At 41.6% G+C, this 25,140-nt stretch overlaps 1 protein-coding gene across 1 annotated transcript; it reads left to right on the top strand.

Moving 5' to 3' along the window:
• LOC144717154 (aminopeptidase N-like) lies at window positions 1-20,870 on the top strand. The gene is made up of 20 exons (XM_078592479.1): window positions 1-825; window positions 2,446-2,588; window positions 3,197-3,333; window positions 3,763-3,889; window positions 4,721-4,875; window positions 5,942-6,055; window positions 9,040-9,183; window positions 10,692-10,757; window positions 10,904-10,969; window positions 11,851-12,023; window positions 12,714-12,787; window positions 13,094-13,227; window positions 14,008-14,063; window positions 14,343-14,490; window positions 16,265-16,359; window positions 16,801-16,908; window positions 18,879-19,046; window positions 19,758-19,898; window positions 20,023-20,104; window positions 20,625-20,870. Exons 1-20 carry the CDS (start codon window positions 245-247, stop codon window positions 20,778-20,780), a joined length of 2,868 nt encoding a protein of 955 aa, XP_078448605.1. The 5' UTR covers window positions 1-244; the 3' UTR covers window positions 20,781-20,870.
• The last annotated feature ends 4,270 nt before the right edge of the window (window positions 20,871-25,140 follow it).

Below are 25,140 nucleotides of genomic sequence, written 5' to 3'. Positions count from 1 at the left end.
TCGGTGTGGGTAAACATTAACCACGCTCACAAACACAATCAGTTGAAAACTACCGCAACCTCGAACTCCTGGTGGTGACACCGGCACTCAGCTATTGGTGGTCACACCAGCAGCCGGCTCTGACATAATCCGTCTCTGCTCATAACTCATCACCCCCACCGACTCCGTGTGCTAACGGGTCCTCCTCCTTCCCCGTGCAGTGTTTTGTATATGTATAGTTAGGCTTGCGTGCTCAAAAAAAATAATGTCGACCATCACAGTGAGCAAGTTGTTGCTGGTTTTGCTGGGGGTCCTTTCCGTGGGGATGCTCTCCGCTATCATCGCTCTTTCCGTACTCTATTCCAACGAGGTGAACGCCAACAAAGAGCCAGCTGCTCCTGCACCCACCGAGAAGCCCCCTCCGACCATTCGCCCCGATCCCTGGAAGAACATTCGCCTCCCTAAGGACCTGGTGCCCATCAGCTACAAGGTGAAGCTCTGGCCAAAGCTAGAACCGGACCCCGTCACCAAACTCTACACGTTCAGCGGCGACTCGACCGTCGAGTTCCAGTGTCTGGTCCCAACGAGCGTCGTCGTCATCCACAGCAACAAACTCAACTACACCGCGAAGGGCGACCGCTTGGCCCTCCTCAAAGACTCCTCGGGGAACGATCTGGAGGTGACAAGCTCCTGGCTGGAGCCCAAGAACCAGTACCTGGTGCTGGAGCTGAAGGCTCCGCTGCAGAAGGATGCGACCTACACGATGGCCACCGAGTTCGTGGGCGAGCTGGCCGATGACCTCGCGGGCTTCTACCGCAGCGAGTACACGGAGGGTGGAGTTCGCAAGTACGTGTGTGTGTGTGCGGCCGGATTTATTCTCACAAGGAATGGAGGGGGCTCTAGCCCCCCTTAACTTTAGAAACTTGGGGGGTGGGGGAAGGGAGAAGACACTTTAAGGTAGTCTAACCCTCACACAAATAGTTTAGTCCCATCATTAAAATCCGCGTGCACAAGAGGAATAAACTGATTGACTTAAAACTTTCCAGTAGAATGTGTCATTCAACTATTTGCATGTCCATTTCTGTAAAATCATTAAATTGCACGCAAAACTAAATGTAACATCAAAACCTGTAATGTACTACAGTAGGTTAAGTGACAATGCCACTCTAGCTGAGGGGACAGGCTAAATAAGCTCAAATCATAGGTAGAGATGACGTATTTTTTTTTAGGAATGTGCCTATAATTATTATTTTTTATCTTAATTGTAAATTACTGAAAATAAATAAAGGTGCCCGGTTTGGGGGACCATTACCCCCCCCGCCCCCCAAACTCCACCCATGACTAAAATGATTCTGTAATCTGCTGCGGAGATTCCTTACCTTGTAACCTTGGTGCACTAAACCGTGGCACATCGCGACCTGTCACCTCGGCTGCAGCACCTCTATTCACATCTCGGAGTTAGCCCACCACTAATCCATGTTACTCTATCCAGCGCCGTCACATTACAATCGCACGCACACACACATTTTAAAGGTTCAGGGCAACTATACTGCACCGTCACCACTACCCATCCTAATCCACTTCCGCTCGCAAGCACAATACACAACTCTCGCGATTGCACGCGCAGGCACACGCAACTTTCACAATTCACAGCCCATTAACGTGTCACTTCTTTAACACCCATTAAGACGTTGCAATTTATTCCCCCGCCGCCACTAGGGGGCGGTGGCTAAAAAGTCTCATGCATTTGCTGATGCTTCAAACTCTTGACTGCCCTTACCATACCGCATGAAAGGCACAAGACCCAGAAAGGGATTGTGACATTATGAGACCAATTGTAGTCACCTCTGACACCGCCATCTTGGTGGTCACTAGCCACCAGTGTGAGGCGTTGGCGGCTTGGTACGTCACCCCTGCGCGGCCTTACACTTGTATTGGTATGCACTGCATTTAAAAAATATATGTTATGCATGGGAACAAGATATGTTGTGAATGGTTATATCAGTAAAATTTAAAGTGATAATAATATAGAAACATTGCCTAGAGGACAATCAACTTGGAATCGGAGCTATGTCCAGGTGTGAGATGGATTGGGGGATCGCAGAACCCGTGACAGATGGCGACAGTGTAGACCGCCATTCATCCAGCAGTGGATAGACAATGGCTGATGATAGGTATAGAAAGGGCCTGACCTTTAACAGGGGTAGGGAGTTGATAAAAAAAGAAACAGCTAAATTGTTTGTTTAATTTTGCATCATTTACCCACAATCCATCATGGCAGCACATAATACATTTTATCGCAGTTGCTTTCCAAACGGAAGCCTTCAAGTATAATACTGAATCTTGCTAATTTGAGCTGAAAGTTGTTCTACCCACTCCCATCACTGCATGAATGCGGACCCATCGTCACCGATCATGTTTCACTTCTCTCTAAATTATTATGCTGTCCCTCACCTTCCCTCACAGGGTTGTGGCCACCACGCAGATGCAGCCCACGGACGCACGCAAGGCCTTCCCGTGCTTCGACGAGCCGGCCATGAAGGCTACGTTTGACGTGACGATTAGACACAAACCCGAGTACAAGGCCATCTCAAACATGCCCATAATAAGTGAGAAACCCCACGATCACAATTATTGTCATGCTCATCCAGTGGCCTTGCTATCGAGAGTGCAGGCGGTGAAACTGCACCAGGGCTTGTGGGGTGCAGGGAACTCGGCGCTGGGTTACAAAGAGGAAGGGAAATTGAACAGGGAGCCACATTTCATTTCCTACACCGAGGCCCAAGTCAAAACACGTGAAGCCACTTTGCACATATTCATTATTTCACTACAAGTGCAGCTAGTATGAAGAAAGTGTGGGCACTGAATGTGCAGTGGACTTGCGGAATTAATGTTTGTTTCAGTAGGACGTATTAGAAGTGAAAATGCTTAATGTTGTGTTGTAGACAGAAAACTTGGGATATAAAATGGTAAAACAAACAATAATCGCAAACAATTTCATTGTTTTAAACAAGAATAGAAAAATATGGTAACTATCATAATGCACTACACCAGTCACTGATTTCCTATACCAAAGCCCATGAGAGCACTGGACTATTTGGCTTCCTGGGCTCATTGAAAAATACTAACAAAACAGAAAAGTTTAAAAAAATGCAATTTAATTTCACGAAGACAAAGAGCTCGTTAACATGATGATGAACCTATTATACATTTCCAGATGAAAAAAACATCACAGTTGGGACAATTATCTGGAGAGAAACCACGTTCAACACAACTCTCAAGATGTCCACCTACCTGCTGGCCTTCATCGTGTGTGAATTTACTAACATAGAGAAAAAAGAAAATGGCGCACAGGTGTGTATTGAACATTCCTCACCTTAAATCACCGAAGTCAATCCCACAGGTCAAATACCCAAAGTAAATATAATTTACACCCTTGATGACAATGTCACGGTAGAAGTCCAGTTGGGAGGAAACAGTGCTGTCTGCTCCGTGTTGCATTCACGCCAAACAAGATGTGGCCAATTGAGGTACCTGAAAATCATTAGCATGGCCAACATGAATATTTCATGTACGCATTATCCTTATTTGGTAATGTAGTGTGCAGTACACTGTCATCAGGACCCAATGGATTTGCTATACTTGTATTGAAGGTAAAACTGAAGCAAAACACAAGAGCAGCTATCATTAGTGTCTCTCAAAATCCCCACAATGTGCTCAACTCCATGAAGAACGAGACAGTGATCATCGGCTAACGTTACTCTATCACCTGTGTGTGTGCAGATTCGCATCTGGGCACGGCCGCAGGCGGTGGAAGATGGCCAGGCAGACTATGCCCTCAATATCACCGGCAACATTCTCAACTTCTTTGCGGATTACTACAAAGTGGCCTACCCGCTTCCCAAGTCTGGTAGGCACCTAACTAACTGCCACGATGTGTGCGCACCAACTCAGGGTCCTTCTCAAACTCCAGTCCTCACGGACAACTGTGGCAGTATCGCTCGTGCTTCACTGGTGTAATGTGCATTACACGACATTGCGCGGTGGCGCGGTTCCACACCACAGACTGCATAGGCTGGTTGTTGACTAATAATGGACTATAAATGAATGTACGGTATCTGTCGTAGGTATTCAACCATGGAAACTCAGGTGGCCAAATACAGCATTTCTTTGAAACACTTTCTGACGGAACCTTTTCTTCAATGCCCAACACCTGATTATTGATAAATATGAATCCTGCATCTTGGTGGATCACAGAAACTGGAGTTTTTGATGACATGATTCATTATTTTGAATTACCTCAATGCGTATAAATGAGCATCCAAAATACATAAATTCCAATTTCTACACAGAATTGTAATGTTAGAAAAAATGGAACACTATATTCCACTAGAATAAAGCTAAAGAACAAGATTAATATCTTGAAAGATGTTCAATTGTGAGACACTATTTATCAACAGCACACCAATGTCTTAATCACCAACCATGGTGCAGCAAATTGCCAGGTCATGTGTTTTGGCCGTTTTGTAAAGATAGGATTTTCACCCTTAGTCTGCACAGGCACATAAGCAGTTTTACTTAAAAATGTAATTTACTCAAACATTTTACCTGGATAGTCGGTTGATGGGCATTCTCGTTTGCAAGTGGTTTCCAAGTTAATATATCCCATCGACCATATCTGTTAAGGAGTGCCAAGCTCCTGGCCGGCGGCTCACAAATCTCGGCTGTCCATGCACCTCAGACCAGATCGCGCTGCCGGACTTTGCCGCCGGCGCGATGGAAAACTGGGGCCTGGTGACGTACCGCGAGACGGCGCTGCTGTACGACCCGGTGCAGTCGTCCAACGGCAACAAGGAGTGGGTGGCTTCGGTAGTGGCGCACGAGCTGGCGCATCAGGTACCGCACACAGGCACTGTGGTGAACAACGCTGCTGTTCTTAGAGACTGCTGCTTCCAAATAGCTTTGTACATTTTCCGGCCCCGGATAACATCAGTGGAGAGTGACGTCTGAATCAGTCCTGGACAGCCTAGCTTGCCAACCCCGCACTGACTCAGTATGAAGAATGGTCAAACCCCATGACCAACACAGCAAGGGGAGGCCTTCATCCAAGAGTGGATGGACAATGGGCTGTACTGAATAATACTATCCATAACTATAGGTGAAATCAAATGAACACAAATGGCAATAAACATAAATGTGTACATAAATGTATCCTAACTCCGAGGGATATTTTTACAAAGAGATACGAATTTAACCGCTGAGTATACAGTTGAAAAAGCTACATTCAGAGGTTGTGGTGAAAAAGGTCCTCGGGCCTTGAAAATTGTCAGGTGATTTCCCATTGCAACATTCGGCGTTCATAATGGGAGTTTTAGTATAAAAACATGCTTTACTTTGTGATGTTTATTAAGTACACTTGGGATATATTTTGTTTAAAAAAAACTACAGGCAATAAATAAAATGCTTTTGGCCGATATAACAAACCTTTGTTGCCATCATAAAGCACAGGTTACTCATTTCCCACTCCAAAGGCCATGAAAGAGATGGGCAGCATTTTAAAAAGCCTTACGGTACTTGACTCAGCAGAAAGAAAATTTGAAAACAGGTGTGTTCAAATTTGCTTAGATGGCCAAGGCCAAACGCTTACAGAGATGTTGACCTTCAATCTGCATATCTCATGGCAGCAGTATTTACACAAACTTGTGATCATGCCAACCCAGCTTCATGCCAATAATCTTTAATGCCTATCACCAAGCCTTCACAACGGTGTACTTATCTTTGCACATTGCATATTTGCCTTCTCAACTCCACACATTTGGAATCCCACATTGATGGGCCCGACCTTTGTACCAATCACATGACACAGATGTCGGAGAATAAAATATCATATCGAATATTGCACACATATGTATAATAGAGTTTGTGATAACATGCATATTTTTATGTTCACCGCTGAATGCAGTGGTTCGGGAATCTGGTCACGCTGAAATGGTGGAACGACCTCTGGCTAAACGAGGGCTTTGCTACCTATGTGCAGTACCTGGGAGCAGACTATGCTGAACCATCTTGGGAAATGGTAACAATCATGATCATGACAGTCCACTCACATTATCTATCCTTATCTTATGTTTTCATTTCTAAGGATACTTCTCAACTTTATCCCAACTGTGTTATCAATTCTAGATTTGAAGCTTTCGTGACTGCAAGGATTCATATTCTTAGGTTTTTTCGGTAAAGTCACGTAGGTAAAAAAAAAAGTCACAGCTATCGTGCTGTGACTGTTCCACCTGAAGACGGAAGCTTGTGTTGCCTCTGAAACGTCGTGATTTTATTTACATTTTATTTTTTATTTTCCTTTTATTAATTGAAAAATTTTATTTTATTTTATTCTTCTTCCGATTTAAAGCTTTCGTGACTGCAGGGATTCATCTTCTTGGTTTTTTTCGGTAAAGTCACGTAGAAGGGAAGTAATAAAATAATAAAAATAAAACATAATAAAATGAAACAATTCTCACGACGTTTCGGCCACAACGCAAGCAGCCGTCCTCAGGTGAAGAATGAGACACTTCAAGCTAGGAACTTACATATAAGCTGGGTTGGGGGTGGTAGAAGAGCGCCTTAACAAAAAGAATGTGCATATCAAGATGAGTTTAGCATATACATGGGAAATGCGCAGGGGACGGGGGGGCTTCAAAGTCATACCATGCCCACGCACTATGCAGGATCAAGAGCACCAAGGGGGGGTGCAGGGATTAGCATTAACAAAGGAAAGGAATGCCAATGATATGTAGCTGTAGTAACTAAACAACACCGTAGAAAACTAAGGTATAAACTACATACAAAGACTAAAATATAAACTGCATAGCACCATCAGTATACTTACTATACTCTACAATAAGCTGAGTTACTAACAGCAAGTAATACATTACAATACTACGTCGTAAAAGTTATATAATATGCTTCCATCTAAACTTTATTCTCTTATTTCCCTTCTAAGTGACTTTACCGAAAGAACCAAGAAGATGTACCTTTTTGCTCTTAAGGCTAATGGTTACTCCGACTATACAATCCGCAAAGCCATCTCTCCAACCATCAAGAAAGATCCTGTTGAGGAGCCTTTCAAGACCATCACCTTACCCTACATTGCTGGGGTCACAAAAAAGATCTCCAAAATCCTGATTAAACACAAGATCCAGGTCCGATTCAACACAGTACATAAAATCCGTGATCTGGTACCGTCTGTAAAAGATGTGGTTCCAGACATACAGCACCCTGGTGTCTACAAACTAAGTTGCCTCTGTGGTAGCAGTTACATTGGACAAACCAAACGACATGTCTCGGACCGCATCCGTGAACATAAAGCTGACCTGAAACACGGTAGGACAATCACCTCAGCCGTGGCAGATCACTGTTACAACTCAGTGGGCTCACATGACATTGACTTCTCCAAGACAGAGGTTCTCTGCAAGCCACCTGGCTATCATGAGAGATTCGTTCATGAGGCGATCCACATATACAAACACAGAGACAATTTTAATCGAGAAGATGGATTCTGGCTTAGCAATCATTGGAAGGACGTAATAAACCATTTTGATACACATTAGGGTAGGTAGAATAATACATAGTGTTATGTTGAAATGTGGTTTATTGCAATACAGTATATAATTTAATGTTGGGTTTATCTATGGCAGTATATAGTACGGTATATGCTCGGTTGATGTAAGAGAATAAAGTTTAGATGGAAGCATATTATATAACTTTTACGACGTAGTATTGTAATGTATTACTTGCTGTTAGTAACTCAGCTTATTGTAGAGTATAGTAAGTATACTGATGGTGCTATGCAGTTTATATTTTAGTCTTTGTATGTAGTTTATACCTTAGTTTTCTACGGTGTTGTTTAGTTACTGCAGCTACATATCATTGGCATTCCTTTCCTTTGTTAATGCTAATCCCTGCACCCACCCTTGGTGCTCTTGATCCTGCATAGTGCGTGGGCATGGTATGACTTTGAAGCCCCCCCGTCCCCTGCGCATTTCCCATGTATATGCTAAACTCATCTTGATATGCACATTCTTTTTGTTAAGGCGCTCTTCTACCACCCCCAACCCAGCTTATATGTAAGTTCCTAGCTTGAAGTGTCTCATTCTTCACCTGAGGACGGCTGCTTGCGTTGTGGCCGAAACGTCGTGAGAATTGTTTCATTTTATTATGTTTTATTTTTATTATTTTATTACTTCCCTTCTACGTGACTTTACCGAAAAAAAACCAAGAAGATTTATTTTATTCGTTTTTACCTACGTGACTTTACCGAAAAAACCCAAGAATATGTGTTATCAATGTCATGTCATGAGAGGAATAATGAATTTGCACCTCTTGCTTAGGAATGCAACATCTTATGTGAGAGAATAGGCTATGGTATCTGATACCACAGAGTTCCCTCTGAGATCTCTTCATGTGACCGCTGGTCTACACAGGTGGTGGGCAACACTTTCCAACTCGCTCCAGATATGAAAGTAATGTTCGATACATGACAGTCAAACTGATATGTTCAGTTCTCGGTGGTTGGAATTTATCCAAATAAAGTATAAAACAAAAAGGTACAAATAATATTTTTTTCATATTATTATATTTTTTATTGTTTTATTGTTATTTTTATTATTTTATTATTTCGCTTCTACGTGATTTTACCGAAAGAACCAAGAAGATGAATCCCTGCAGTCACGAAAGCTTTAAATCGAAAAAATGTACATGTTTCTTTTGTATAGTTATTGGTGATGTGGCCGAGATTATCAACATGCGACACTTACAAACCCGGTTTACTCACAGGCAGCTGCTCGAATTCCAACCCAGGTTCTCAGCAGTGCCAGCTCCGTGAACCAAAATCTGACTTCTGATCCACCCAATCAAATTCCCTATTCATATCACCGTTTGCATAACATATCATTTATGATGCAGTTCAGCTAATCGCTTTGAAATTTTACTTTCTTTTACAAAGGAAATAAAAAGGTGAACGGTTCAGAAATGACAAACAGAATGTCTCATGTTTGCGACAAACAGAAACAACTGTTCGCGATATCGGAGCTGCAACATGTGTTCTCCATGGACAGCCTGGCCTCCTCTCATCCTCTGTCTTCTGATGAATCAGACATCAACACACCGGAAGAAATCAGTGAGCTTTTCGACTCCATCTCCTACAGCAAGGTACAATCCCGTCTGGTCTCTTACACTGGTCAACAAAAATTTTTTTTATTTCTGGCCTGGACTTTTGCAGATGTTTTAGACTAATTTCAGGGTGCCGATTCCAAATCTGATCTCAGATTTGCTCTATCACATCTCATTTTATGCTATCGGCATACCCAATTTTCATTGATTTTACCCGAAATTAACTCTGTCACTTATGATTGCAAGTTGTTGCGAGTCAGTGACTGCTTTAGTGTTAAAATATGGTGCTGTATTTTTAGGATAGTGTGTTTATAATATAATTTTATGTAGATATCCACATATATTTAATATTTTTCTTCTGCAGTTTTTATTGAAAATGCAATATTTGATATCTCAAAAACCTGATGTGATAGACAAAAACTGATGCCAGATTTGGAATTAGCACCCCAAAATTACCTTAAAACCGTTGGAATACTTAATACCAGAAAAAGTGTGTTGACCAGTGTTAATCTCAAAATCACCTCAGTGCCTATAGTGACAGCTGTTTTTTCAAGAATACTAAATATTTACGTGGATAATTAAACCCCTGTTAAAATCAGGTAATTGCAAACAGTTGTATGTAATATTAATTCTAGATATTATGCAAAAAATGCATCGGTGATAGTGTCACCTAAAAAATAACTGCTGTTAGAGGCAAGGGCAGATATCATTAACCATACTTTACTTGTTTTGCCTTGACAACCCAAGTACAGATTGTGATGTTAAGAGGTAAAGAGGAGGGCATAGGATCTAATAAGATTGCGGGAACTTCAGCCGTGGATCTGCCCATGGTCAGATAACTTAAGAGAACAAAATATCTGTACAAACTTTGTTAGAACATCAGACAGGTTACCAAGAAGAGGGGGTCAATTCAGTCCATATAGATTAATATGGCAGGAAATCACAGACAAGCTGGAAGACAGCAAGAAACCGGGCCAATAATTTCCTAAGCTTTGTGGTCTCCATTGTCAATGAATGCATGATATGTTTTGACTCCACATAGCATTTTAGGAAACCCCAAAATAATACTCGATTCAAACGATGGATTATAGTTCAAGCTAGTTTTAACCACCGGATTTATAAGGATGGGTTTAATGATTCCTCTTCTTTGCTATTTCAATGAATTATCATTATTCAGGGTTGCGATTTGACACATTCCATTCAAAATACTAATACAAAATGTTGATTTGATTCACGTATCGTGACCTTACAAACAGTACTGATAAATTGATATTGTTACACGTTTGGGCTATACACATTAGATGAGTGGACATACATTTGTTTAAATGTTCAATGCTTTGCATAAGCTTAAGGTAAAAATTTGCAGAATTAGTTTAACACTCCAAAGATTTCGAGAGCCTAAAATGTTTATGATTATCGAGTTTTAGTGGAAGTTTCCAAAACCCTGATCCTAAATAAGGTATTTACCAATTTAGGAGAAACATCTCCTATGTATTTGACCTGCTGCCTTGTTCTAAAGAGTGTGTATTCTATATTTCTCATTTCAGGGTGGATCTGTGCTCCGTATGTTGTCATCATTTCTCACCGAGCCTGTGTTTGTAGAAGGACTAAATGTAAGTCTGTCATGAATAACAAAGAGCCATTGAATTCTTGGACAATAATTAGTTTAGTCAACAACGTTCAGATAATGTGCGCGTGCATTGTCAGTTTGTGGTGTCCCAAGTATATGTTGATGGAAGCTTTGCATGTGTGCATGCAGACTTACCTCCTGGCTAACCAGCTCACCAATGCAGCAGTGGATGACCTGTGGGCTCACCAGCAGCAGGTAAAGAGTCACACTGGCACCGTGATGCACACACAACATCCATCCCTGTCTGCAACAAAGTGAGAATAATGTCCAAAGGAGAGGTGGCTGAGCGGCAGAGGTAGAGTACTGAACAGGATCGTGAGTGTTCCACTAACATATATGAGATCATGGCATCAAACCCTGGACTCGCACTTAACATAAAAATCACATGAGGTAGCCGGGTAGTGGAGGAGGTAACAGCACCAAGTTGGCACCATTGAGATCCTGAGTTTAAATCAAGGCAGCCAGATTATCAAATGTAGTGAGTTAATGGTCTTACTAAGAGTATGAATCCTTGCAGTCACGAAAGCTTCAAATCTAGAATTTAATGGTCTTAGCTCGATCACCGATTAGTGCACACACAAAAATTGTTTACATTATATTTGGTTCTGCAGGTAATTTTGAAAATGTATATCTCTGAGGATCAAATATATTAATTTAACTTTCATACGATAAACATTACTCTCAGTATGAAGATGGGTAGGAAAGTGCTGATCCTACTGTGTGGAACAGAGGTCACTTGAAAGGATCTTAGAGGTAACTCTGATATCTGCTTCCATGACCTGGAGAGTTGCACTTAGATGAAGAATTGCACTTAACGCAAAACGTAAAGACAACAAGTGGGATGCTACAAGAGCAGGGGTTAACTTTACAACCGTTGGGAGATCTGGTACAAAGAAGTTGATGAAGGTGAGGTGTGGTGACATCAAAACATTATCCCAGACATTTCTCTTGGTCCTCAGTTTTATTGACTAGAATAGTATCCCTCATTTCAACCTACTTCTCAGTCACAATGCACACGAATGTGATTTATTTTACTGGATAGTTGGCCAACCGCAAATGTCCGATTGCCGATGCAGGCGGTGGACAAAAACAACGTGAATCTCCCAAAAATGGTGAAAGAGATCATGGACACATGGACGCTTCAGATGGGCTACCCTGTGATCAAGCTCGATACGAGCAACGGCAAGGTCACCCAGAACCACTTCCTGATCGACCCCGAAGCGGTCGTTGAGCGGCCATCACCCTTCAAGTGAGTATCCCCCTGTACCTCCTGCTCACAGGATGAACACATTGTACAATTAACCTCAGACAACAAGGGAGCCCAGACAAGCATTTCATTAAGACCTTTGGGTAAAGCCAATGAGCCAGTTTGAATGAGTCAATGTTTCTATGGTCGGTATTTTTTTGGCGAGTTACTTTGAAATTGTACCGTATTCCGTGGCGGCACAGTGGTTAGCACATTATGCTATAAATCTGCGCAACTACCGAAGTGCGATTCCCATCCACGGCTACCATCACTGCTGAGAGATATCTGAACCAGTCCCAATCCCTTCTGCCTCACCAACCCACACTGACCAACCAGCGTGGTGTACTATGGTCAAACAACGCCCATGGCTGACAGCATGGGGACGCTTTCATCCAGCAGTGGATTAACAAAGGGATGTACACATTCATCGAGATAAAATAATCTGTGTCATTATAAAACTCAAGTGTAAGCCAATGTTGTTTTATGATGGTGCATAGTTTCACAATGTAAAATTCACCTTCAATGATTACAGTATTATGGAATACAATAAAACAATTCTCCGATGAGAACTGGGTAAATTATATATAGGTCTCTGAGAATCTATCCCATATTAATACATTTGAAAAAAGTAATGTCCTGCAAAAACTGAATTATAAATGTGAATAAAATATAATGACCAATATATGTTTACAGTTACCAGTGGCATGTGCCCATCACATGGAAGAAGGATGGACCCACTAACACTGTGTGGTTACTGGGAGTTCAAGGTAAGCACTTTCTCATCGTGTTTTGATTTTTGTGTAAATATTCTATGACAGGGATTGAGTAATTCATACTTTGTCCAATGCAAGTGATGCTAATAGAAAAACGACTAATGTCATAATTTCTCAATTCTACTTTCAACATTGTACTGTTTTAAATATATGTATGGAGATAAACTTGCTGTGCATTCCTCTTTCATTTTCTCATTTAATCATACAGTTGTGAAATGATCAAACTGCAAGCTGTAATGTCACTCTGGTCCCTGTTACCTATGTCTTTGTTGCCATCCATTGGTTTCTGCATGATGCCAGAGTCTACCTTTACCGAGCTACAGAGTACTGACAAATGGATCCTGCTCAACGTCGATGAACAGGGATACTACCGTGTCAACTACGATGTTGCCAACTGGAATCGCTTGCTGGCTCAGCTGGAAACTGACCTCGAAGTATGTGAATCAAACATATTTTTTTTACCTAAACATGAAGATACAATGTATTTTTAGAACAATTTTGTGAATCCACTGCAAAATGAAGGCCTCTACATACTCTCCTTGTCACGTGTTATTTCACCATACTTCACCATGCTGCTCAGTGTGGTTTTGTGAAGGCAGGGAGCATTAACGTGGGAGCATAGAGAACAGTCCACCAATGGATGTTACAGCACTACCCTCTGCTACCCAAAACGTAACCCCACAGCAGCCTATAATAACCTGCTGTGCAAGGTAGTCACCTATTCCAAGCATATTCCAGACTCAACTCTGCTTAGCTTCTGAGATCTCACGAGATCGGGCGCATTCGGCTTCATCCAATCATAGGCATTAGGGTAAACTACAGATTTTTAAACCTTGTACATGTCTCCTATTAACGTCAATACACGAATTATATCTGTTAACAAGCTCCTGATACACTTTATTCAACACAGTCAGTATTATTTTGTTTACAACATTCATTGATGCATAAACCGAGATAATTGATATATCTTGGCTTTGTAGCAGACACACGCGCACCTCCAATTAGCACGGTTGGCTACGTATGGTGCGAAAAAAGTTCAACATACATTATACATCAGTGAGAGGGGCATCTATACATTGATCACCCTGTATAACACAAAAACCTATGGACGTCATATATTTCAAATGAGAAAAATACAGAGGAATGGTGACATTTAAGAGGTACTCTTCCGAGCTGTACATTACATTTCACAATTGATTGCATTTTATTTTCAGATGATACCCGTGATCAACAGAGCACAAATCATTGACGATGCCTTTAACTTGGCCAGGTGAGAACAACAATAAGGTAACAAGAAGCACAGTTGTAGCACGTAAAGCTGCATAATAAATGTGTACATATGTAGTCATCATTATCACCCTTGATCTGTTCACGGCTGGATGAAAGCTTCCCCCAAGCTGTTGCCATCTCTCTTGGCTTTGCACAAAGCATAGAGAGGTGCAGGCTTGGAATTCAACTTAAGAGACAGAAATAGGAACACATGGATTACAAGCAAACCTAATCCAGAATATGATTTCATGGTCCTCTTCCTCCTACCCACCCACTGCAGGGCAAAACACATAGACGTGGAGCTGGCTCTGAAAACCACACTCTACCTGGTCAATGAGCGCAAGTACCAGCCCTGGCAGGCGACCATCTCCAGCATTTCCTACTTCAAGCAGATGCTTGACCGCTCTGCGGTATTTGGAAACATGCAGGTATAACACACGCAAACATCCGATGCCGATTGATGCAAGCATCAGCGCATGTATAATACATAACATGTACAACAGTGAAGAACAGGTCTGTCGGAAAGACAGCGTCTGAATGACGCTGTCTTTCCGACAGACCTGTTCTTCACCGGAGGACGGCTGCTTGCGTTGTGGCCGAAACGTCGTGAGAATTATTTTATTATGTTTTATTTTTATTATTTTATTATTTCCCTTCTACGTGACTTTACCGAAAGAACCAAGAAGATGAATCCCTGCAGTCACGAAAGTTTTAAATCGAAATGTACAACAGTGTTAGGAACAATGTGTTCTCGAAAAACATTGGCAGACATACTTGTACCACGTCATGCAAATAACTGGGTTTTTGTTGGGACACACCTCCAAAGAATAAAAAATAAAAAAAATCTCCCCGCTAACTACATTTTTTTACAGCATGCAAAGCTACACTGGAAATGTGCTAACTATTGTCTTCATGCAAATGAAGCTTGAAATAATAAACCGGACACATTACACTGGTCAACAAAAAAAACACTTTTTTCTGGCCTGGACTTTTGCAGCTGTTTTAGACTAATTTCAGGGTGCCGATTCCAAATCTGATCTCAGTTATGCTCTATCACATCATTTTTATGCTATCGGCACACCCCATTTTCATTGATTTTACCCGAAATTAACTGTCACTTATGATTGCAAGTTGTTGCGAGTCAGTGACTGCTTTAGTGTTAAAATATGGTGCTATATTTTTAGGATAGTGTGTTTATAATATAATTTTATGTAGATATCCACATTTATTTAATATTTTTCTTCTGCAGTTTTTATTGATAATGCAATATTTGATATCTCAAAAGCCTGATGTGATAGACAAAAACTGATGCCAGATTTGGAATCAGCATCCCAAAATTACATTAAAACCGTTGGAATACCTTATGCCAGAAAAAGTGTGTTGACCAGTGTTATCAATGTGAGCATTCATGTGGCAAAGATCACGACCAGTTCCATTCCCCATCGTAGCAGCCTCGACTTTGAGTCGGAGCTCACTTTATCTCCTGCCCAGCGTGGCCAGGCTCCACCCTCGGCCCTGCACCCATCTGGATCGCCCAGAGGGCTCCGTGCCTTGCCCACAGGTGCAACTGGTAGAACGGGCTGTTACCCCCAATTCTACTGTCTATCAATCTCCCAGCGGCACGCGCTCCAGTCACTCATTCCACGTCAGTACACATATATCCTTCTGCGTTTTGCACTCGTGTATATCTCAAGACATCTCAAACTATTTTGCAAACTCATCACACGTGACATTTATCCATTTATCCTGAGCCCAAATTTTTGTTGCATTTTTTTACGAGGCCCTTATAACATTTCCTGTAGTTCATTCCACTGAATTAATGTTTTCAGCAAATCTGAGATTATTAATATTTTCTCCATGAATGTAGATGCCTTTGTTTTTCTCATCGAATAATTGGAAAATATCTTCCTTCTAATTTTTCTGTGAATAAATTGGGTATAAGAGTATCACTTCGGCCAACGACCTTTTTAATATGCATTTTGATGCTTTCTTCATACAGTCTTAGTGTAGCTGATGTAAATAGTCATTTTGTAAATAGCCTTTGAATAAATGCAAAATCTAAAAGCATTGCTAATGCCATCCATTTTTGTAAATAGTAAAAGCCAGCCAATTCGGCTCTTTGTAAATGTGTGTTTTTCAGCCGACTTGGAATGTTAATGTTGATGAGCCTATTTCGTGTGAAAACTCTCGGTCCTTATGCAGAAATACATCCTGCAGCAAGTCTTACCACTGTACAATCACTACGATAACCTTGTGAGCAGCAACTGGAACGATGTCCCACCAGGGCATGCTGACCAGTGAGTTGCAAACCTCTCAGCCACACTTGCAAACAGTACATGCAAGCAAGTCTGGCAGCAAAATAACAAAAAGTTTGAAACTTGAAAGTTAATATTAATTTAACATTACTTTGTGCCTGTGCTGGCAGATATAGTATGTGCAATTTCCCTTCATAATTAAGCTCAGAAGTTGGAAACATGATGAACAGTACTGTGTACAGAGTATGAATGTGGATTAAAGGACGTTTTGCTTCACGACCCTGTACTGACAAGTAAATTGTTTACCTGTAAATTATGACCAAATTTGAAATTTAGTTTCAAGTGCCAATATATAACTTTTCCATTTCAATAAAAATAGCAAACATTTAAAATTGTGATGTTAGTAAATGTAAGTGTTTGTATGCAATGATGCCTGTTGTGTGCCTTTCGTACTCTTCATTTCCCACAACATTCGGTGTGCAGGTATAACCAAGTCAACGCTATCTCGCTCGCATGCTCCTACAACCATGCCCCTTGTAAGCAGAAGGCAATTGCTATCTACCATGCATGGATGCAAGATTCCACCTTCATGTAAGTCATGTAATACTCACAAAGCTCCATCTTTATTCTACATTTTGTAAATAAATCCAACGGCTAATTTGTAATTTAATGTCAAGTAACTTATGATGACAGTATGTACAAAGTGGCCTAATAAAAATAAAAAATATAATTAAAACTTGAATATGTTTATAATAGTATATGTAAATGATACTGAAAAGCAGTCCAGACATTATACAAACATTGTGATAAGACTACAATATTGGAATGGTAATATTAGTAGAATTTACGGCCGAGATGTGGGAAAAAAACAATAATTCAGACTGATTGTGGAACTTCAACCGAGAAGATGGGTACAAACTGAGCAATCATCGGAAGGACGTTATTAACCAGGTAAAGTCTTAACTTACTGTGATGTTTCCATCCTACCTGCCAATGTCAGCTGTTATTTCCGACTCTCTGAGTACATCACCAGGTTAAATGTCTGTGAGGCGGCCCAGCCACAGGAGGATCCCCACCACCTCTGGTGGCTGAGACCGTCTCACATTGACACGCTAATCTCTCACATTTGCGTGCAAGTTCCTTCTCTAGTTCTAGATTTGAAGCTTTCGTGACTGCAAGGATTCATATTCTTAGGTTTTTTCGGTAAAGTCACGTAGGTAAAACATTAAAATTAATAAAAGTAAAATAAAATAAAAAATAAAAATCACGACGTTTCGGAAGCAACACAAGCTTCCGTCTTCAGGTGGAACCGTCACAGCCCGACAGCTGTATCAAGTAAATGAGAGATTACAGGAGATACCACTCCGTATATATAATGGTTGAGGGGGGGGGGGAAGGGGGGGAAGGGGCAGGGATGGCCCACTTTTTATTATTATGGTAAGGTGCGGTTTGAGACTATGAATAGAATAGACTGCATAAAAAAAGACTGAGCCTTTATTATGGAGAGGTTCGGTTTGTGACTACGCCTAGCCTACATAATAAAAGTGTGAAAAAAGAAGAAAGCTAAACCTGGTAGAACAACAAAAACAACAAGCAGTTCTAAAGAAATTCGTTTTCAATTTATAATAGGAGGTGGTGGCAAATATAAATGCTTGTTTGTTTTTTCTATGTATGTTTTAAATTAAAACAATGTATTGTTAAAATAACCGTTGAAAAGGTAAAAAACTCAACTTCTCTAGCTCCGCCCACTTACCCTTGGGTTGGGCCCACCAAAATCCTATATAAACTCTTGTTGCAGCAGCTCTTTCTCCTGTGTCAGAAGTTCTCCTGCTGTTTGTTTCACCTGATGACGGTTGCTTGTGTTGCGATCGAAACGTCGTGATTTATTTTATTTTATACCCACGTGACTTTACCAAAAGAGCCAAAGAGTACGAATGTATGTATGTTGAACTTCTTTAGCACCGTGCGTAGACAACCGTGCTAATCGGAGGGGTGGGAAAAAAACAACTAAACACAAAAAGCAGTTCTAAAGAAATTCGTTCTCAATTTATAATACGAGGTGGTTGCAAATATAAATGCTTGTTTGTTTTTTCTATGTATTACTCTTAAGTTATTTCGGTAAAGTCACGTATAAAGATAAAATAATAAATTAAATACTAGCATACGACGTTTCGATTGCAACAAAACTTCGTATGCTAGTATTTAATTTATTATTTTATCTTTATACGTGACTTTACCAAAACAACCAAAGAGTAATTCCTGCAGTCACAAAAGCTCCAAATTAAGTTTTTTCTATGTATGTTTTAAATTAAAACAATGTATTGTTAAAATAACCATTGAAAAGGTAAAAAACTAAACTTTTTGTTTGTTGGCATATAGAATCCTTTCAAACCGAATAGATAAAAAAAGAATTAAAAAATGTGGCCCTCTCCCGAAAATACATTATGTTCTGACATCTTCTGTACCGACAGCTGCTTTCGAAGACAAACGAAATTTTAAAAGTGATTTTTCTTCACGCATTGTCTTGTTTCTGTTTGTGCCTTCGTGGCCGCGGTGTGCAGTATCCACGCGAACCTCAAGTCGACGGTTTACTGCGCGGCGATTGCCGCGGGTGGGCAGGCCGAGTGGGACTTTGGTTGGAAGATGTTCAAGGAGACGTCGCTCGCCACGGAGGCCGATAAACTCCGGGATGCACTGGCTTGCAGCGAGGAGACCTGGATCCTCAACCGGTGCTGCAAACATACACGTAGATTCTTCTGACGTCTCTCGGAAACGTTTAGTAACCCGGGATCCGTCAACTACACGTGTCAACCCAACAATGTTTTTCAAGATATCCCTGCCCGGGATGTTTAGTGAATACCCAGAGGTTTTTTTCTTTCCAGTATGGGAAAATAGGAGTGTGCAGCGGAAAAAAAACATTCCAGTCATACAAAGGAACAACATGCTTATTCTGCAAGTGATAGAAATTACAGTTATTTAAATCTGAGATTGATTCCTTTTGTCAGTTTTTTTTTACCATGTATTACCAATAACTGATGCAATTCCTGGGCTAAAATGTGATAGTGGCAGTAGACCTAGCTGATAAGCACAGATATTTTATCAGTTGTGTAGTATTCAGTTGTGTAGATAATCACATACTCGACAACCATTAGCACGTGCAGTGAGGTGTCTGCAGAATGTAGGAAGCTAAAATCTATTTTTGCCCATTTGTTTTACTTTCTTTAAATGTCTTCGTATTATATTACATTATGCTTTGTAAACACAATGCCTCCCAGGAAAAAAGGACATGTTATATTAATTAACTCTCCTGGTTAAAAGTTTACAATAACCCTTGATAAACAATATATAAAACAAAACCTGTATTATGGAGGAGTGATGGTGCGTACGTTTGAAAGTAAACTGCTATCTTATAGATCCTCGTCCTTGTGTGCACTGTGCAGGTATCTGGAGTACACCCTGGACCCCACGAAGATTCGGAAACAGGACGCAACCAATACCATCGTGAGGATTGCCAGAAACGTTGTGGGGCAGTCTCTGGCTTGGGACTTCATCCGAGCCAACTGGAAGTACATCTTCATAGAGTAAGTTCAACTTCATGCGCACTGCATCCCACTTTCATTGCCAGACGGGTGTACGGAGATCAAGGCTCGTGCGTTCCTGCTTCACGTGTTGATGTGTGTACGCGTGTCCTCTGATTGGTCGCAGGTACGGAGGAGGCTCCTTTTCCTTTTCACGCCTCATTGAAGGAGTTACGGGACGATTCTCCACAGAATATGAGCTCAAGCAGGTGAGGAAAGCACACGCTAAGCCACAGTGACATGGACTCATGAAATACCCATCAATGTTATTCATTGCGTGAGTGCACGCATATACTGTGCGTATGAGTGAGTACATACACGATGTACGTGAATTATTTTTGCTTGTGTTGTGGTTATTGCAAACATGATCCCTTGTATAAAGGTCTCAGTTGTTGTACCAGTTGAAAGGGTAAAAACCTATTACTATTTTAGAGGTGTGATGAGAATAGATGAAGTGAATAATCACTTCCTTCACTTAGTTATTTCTCACATTTTGCCTACGTTAATTCCAGTATCAGAGTTAACGAGCGTGCAGGTGGTGCAATTGCACAGGGGTCCATGGGCCAAAAGGGACCTAGGTCCCAAGCTACAAAGAGAGCAAAAATTGGATATGGGGCCCTATTTTATTCCTTGCACCAGGGTCCATGCCACCGCACAATACAACGCTTTTCGAGTCCCTAATTATCTCCGCCCGACTGAGCTCACCTCTCCCTTCTCGCCTCTGCTCAGCTCGAGCAGTTCAAGGTCGACAACCAGGAAGTCGGCTTCGGGTCCGGAACACGAGCCCTCGAGCAGGCCCTGGAGCGCACCAAAGCCAACATCAAATGGCGTGCAGACAACGAGAAACGGATTGGCGAATGGTTCATCGCCAACATCAGCCCATAGGAGGCCCACAGCCCACGGGATGACACAAAACATATTTCACCGTCTGCAATGAGTTTCTATTCAAATAAATAATTTGGTGTAAAAAATATATTCACTGCATCCGAAGTGCATTTATTTGACGAAATATAAATGTAAACATTTTTCATGAGTGTTGTATATTTAGGCTTTTTTCCAAATATTAATGTTAAGAATATTTCTGCCAATATATATTTTTAAATAATTGATCGGGGCAAGCATGGGGCATGCAAGGGTGAGGCACACCCCACCCCTCACACCCAGCTGCCTTACAACTCGAGGGAGGAGGCCTTAAAGAGCCATTAAACAATAAACTCCGAGGCAAAGGGAGGTTAACGATGATCTGCAAAATCTCCACATTGTCAAAGGACCATATGACATGACCTCCCCGGACGTTTTGGACAGTTCACAAACAAATCTCCAGAGCCGTAAAACACAGGCACATAGCAGGGACAATCGGACGTTACAACTGGCGTTTTGTTTTTACGATAAAAGTTCGAAACTTAGCGACAATAAAAGATCGACATTATAGACTGCCATATTAAGAACCAGACTGCAGTCTACATTAGTGGCTTTATTATTACTTCCCTTATTTTACTCGTATTCACCGCATATATATATATATATTTTCGTATTGTATCTTTCTATCTACGTGACTTTACCAAGAGAACCAAGGAATATGAATTCCGGCAGTCAAGAAAGTGAAAACTTAGTTATATCTCCAACCTCAGGATATCAAAATATAACTCGAGAATAAAACACCGATCCCTGGCGTCACAGACTGAGAACAAAGCTGAGCAAAACCCTCGGAATCGCGGTGGTAACAACTAATGGTACATTACAAATCTCGGTTAAACATAAACCAAGTAATAATCATGAGGTATTAGACCTAGGGCAACTCAAAAGAGATACAAGGAAAATAGGTCAAACACACACGACCAGATAATATGTATTCCACGGATTCAGAGCCTCCCCGGCCGCCTTTGTCCAACAATTTGACACAACACAGGGTAGCAATAAAATACATATTTAAGGGCGTCTCCCCTCGATATAGCAAACACCACGAAGGTAGAGGGGGGGGGAATTCAAACAAAAACAGAAACATGGTGATCGAAAGCAGCCAATCAAAGGTCAAAAGGGGGGGGGGCAGCGGCCACGGGAGGAGAACGGTGTCAGAGGGCATCTGTTTTATTCTCTCTCTCGCAAGAGACGCGCAGAGAGGGGAGAGAATTTCACACTTAAGCAAGGACACAGATCATGCAAGTCAGTACTGCGGCGGGCAGGCTCCGGGGCATGGCCTCGAGATCAACAAAAGAGGGGCGAGGTGATGCTAGGTGCTGAGTTCGGCATGGACCGACAGAATATCGCTGAAAGTTGTACTCTACATTTATCCTGATGTTTTGAGTCGCTTGCAGAGTCAAGGATTGCGATAAGTTGTATTGTACTAAGCTGTCAGAGTTGTGTAAGAGGTGTGCGAATACAATTTACAAGTTGTGAGAGTGAGTGAACCAGCCAGCGACGAGCAGCTCACAGCAGGAGCCCTCTTGGAGGAAGGGGCGGAGAGCACGGAAGTTGAGCAACGACACAAGGCGAAGCCCTGAAGGAAGGGTGGCAGAGGCATTACTGAATGCCAGTGCGAAGCCGGCAGCTGCACGTCAAAGGAGAGAGACTGGAGCAGTGGAAAGAGCCTGAGCCAGCGTAGCCCTGAAGTAAGGGCGGGTGTCCGTGTGAAGCTGGCAGGTGCACAATAAAAAAAATAACCCGTAAAAACAAAGTTTTTCACTATAAATCCTTTATATACGTGGCGGCTAGAGTCCTCTCGTCCTCTGGCTTGAGATGGCTGCCACCTATGGGTCAGATGATTGTCTGCCAGCATTAAGCAATTGGTAATTAAATATTTATTTATTTTCCCCTAAACAGTGTAAAATTTTGGAAAAAAAATTTCACGAAAATGAATTGTCACGCACAACGAGTCTGTGTGGAAAATGTCAGCTCGATTGGATCACGGGAAGTGGGTTAAAAAACGACCGAAAGATTTGCACGGTCGTAAGCAAGCAAGCACGCAAGCACGCACGCAAGCAAGCGAACTTAATATAAAGGATTTAAAAAGAGCACAGAGCAGGGGAAAGAGCCTAACCAGCCACCTGTGAGCAAGAGTGTCAGCGCCGGCAAGAGCGTCGTGGGTTCGACCCACACACACACCGACAAGCACCAGCTGGGAACCAAGACAAGAGTGAGGGACAGCGACCAGCGGACGAGTTGCGAGCGCTATCTGACGACGGAATCATCGCGCACCGCCGACGGCGAGCATCGTGCCAACTCAACCAACCAGCAGTGGGGAGAGCTGGAAACGCCAAGAGGAAGAGTACATTTCGATTTAAAGCTTTCGTGACTGCAGGGATTCATATTATTGGTTCTTTCGGTAAAGTCACGTAGAAGGGAAATAATACAATTTCAACCGAGAAGATGGATTCTGGCTTAGCAATCATTGGAAGGATTTGATACACCATTTCGGGTCTTAATTGATTGTGTTCACGCTTACGGTGACTTTCAGACCGCATTCCATTCTCTTTCTCTGCCCCCTCCTCCGTTCCGAGCATAGATGGACTCGTCCGTCTGAACAACCGCCAGTTGCTGTCCGTGGTGCTGACGTTAAGAAATAACCACCACTTTTTAAAAAAAATTCTTGCTGTGGTTTTCACACCTGATGACGATTGCTTGTGTTGCAATCGAAACTTCGTGAGAATTGTATTGTTAAATTTGTATTATTTTATGATTCCCCTTCTACGTGACTTTACCGAAAGAACCAAGAAGAGGAAGAGTGTTGGCACAGGCAAGAGCGCCGTGTGTTCAATACACACACACGTACACACACAGGTATACACACACATACACCCTCCCAGCAGCTCCTGCTGAGAACCCGAGGTTTTTTCAGCACAAGGAACGCCGTACCGCGTAAGCCGCCAAGTCAACAAGTGGCAAAGAAGACACACACACATAACACGCATATCGGGACTAATAAGATTGTTCCAAAAAGTTATCTTTGTGTTTCAAGAAGGGTTGCCATTCCAAGGTGGTGCGTTAAATATCAGCTGATCATGAAAAGCATTGCTGCCCGTCGAGTTACATGAATACGATTGTGTAGAAGTATTTTAGTCATTCGTTTTCGTTAATTGCATAATTTTGCCAATGAATTAATTGATAACTACTCTTGCTTTAGGCACATGTTCCTTTATTACTGTTTGTATGAATATTGTCACATTGATTTTTAAGGACGTTTTCCCATCGCTGTGAATGCTCGCTTTCCTCTGAGGAATAAACCGATTGTTGTTACCCAGTTTAACAAATTTGATCATTGAGGGTTAAATGTGCGGACCAATGAGGAGGACATCTCCAGGAGGACTGTGTTGAGATTCCTATCATAAGAGTTCGCATATTAGAGTGTTATCATTTTGTTTAGAGATTAAAGTTGCTTAACACAGAAGAGTCTGAGTGGTGCCTTCCTGCATAATAATCTTAATTACTTCCCAATATGGTATCGACTGCAAACTTGGTATACTTATATCATACTGATGACAATACTATATTCTATCATTAAAAACAAATATTTTTCAACAATCTTTTTTATATGTTATATTTCGGCTTGGGTCTAATTGTCGACGCTCAACTGACGTTGGCTGTAAATCACCACGGCCCCCCTTACGTTATGGCAAGCCTCGGGGCCACTTCCTGGAGTCGTGGAGTTCTGCCATTACTCGTACGGTACATTTCATTAAAGCGTGTTTTTTAAAAAGTATTTTTAAATATTACTTATTACAAATTGAATTTATCAATATAAATTGTGTTTGCTGGAATTAAGTTAATGGCTTGAAGAATACAGTATATACAGCAAGATCATTGTTTGAAGGTCAGTGGACCTCAACATGGTTAAATGTTTATTTATGGGCTAAGCGTTTTCATTTTAATATCCTCCATTACGAAAAAGACTGTGAAAACAACAATTTGACACGTAAGATACGGTGCATTGCTCAACAAATGACAGTTTGCGCAAAGAAACAATAAAACACGTATTTTAATTCAACTAGGGAATGTGTTTTGTCCCGCATTAAAATTAGCTGTAACCATGGCCAAATCTTCAGCAGTTCGCCCACCCTCTCGTGAGAGGTCAGTGGCTTAAAGCAAAGGTTTGAGCCGTCTGGAACGTTCTAGGATAAAAACCCGATGTCATAGGCTGCTACATCGGTGCTACAGCTGACATTGTTGTCCTGTGCTATGCCTCGTACCTGTCAACCCATACGGTTTACCCCGTATTCTTGTCCAAATTGAGTTTTCAGGTCCATACGGC

Source organism: Lampetra planeri, chromosome 3 (assembly GCF_965212315.1).
Source record: "Lampetra planeri chromosome 3, kcLamPlan1.2.h2, whole genome shotgun sequence".
Classification (NCBI taxonomy): domain Eukaryota; kingdom Metazoa; phylum Chordata; class Hyperoartia; order Petromyzontiformes; family Petromyzontidae; genus Lampetra; species Lampetra planeri.
The sequence above is the reverse complement of the archived record's forward strand: the minus strand, read 5'-3'. Positions and strand labels throughout refer to the sequence as shown.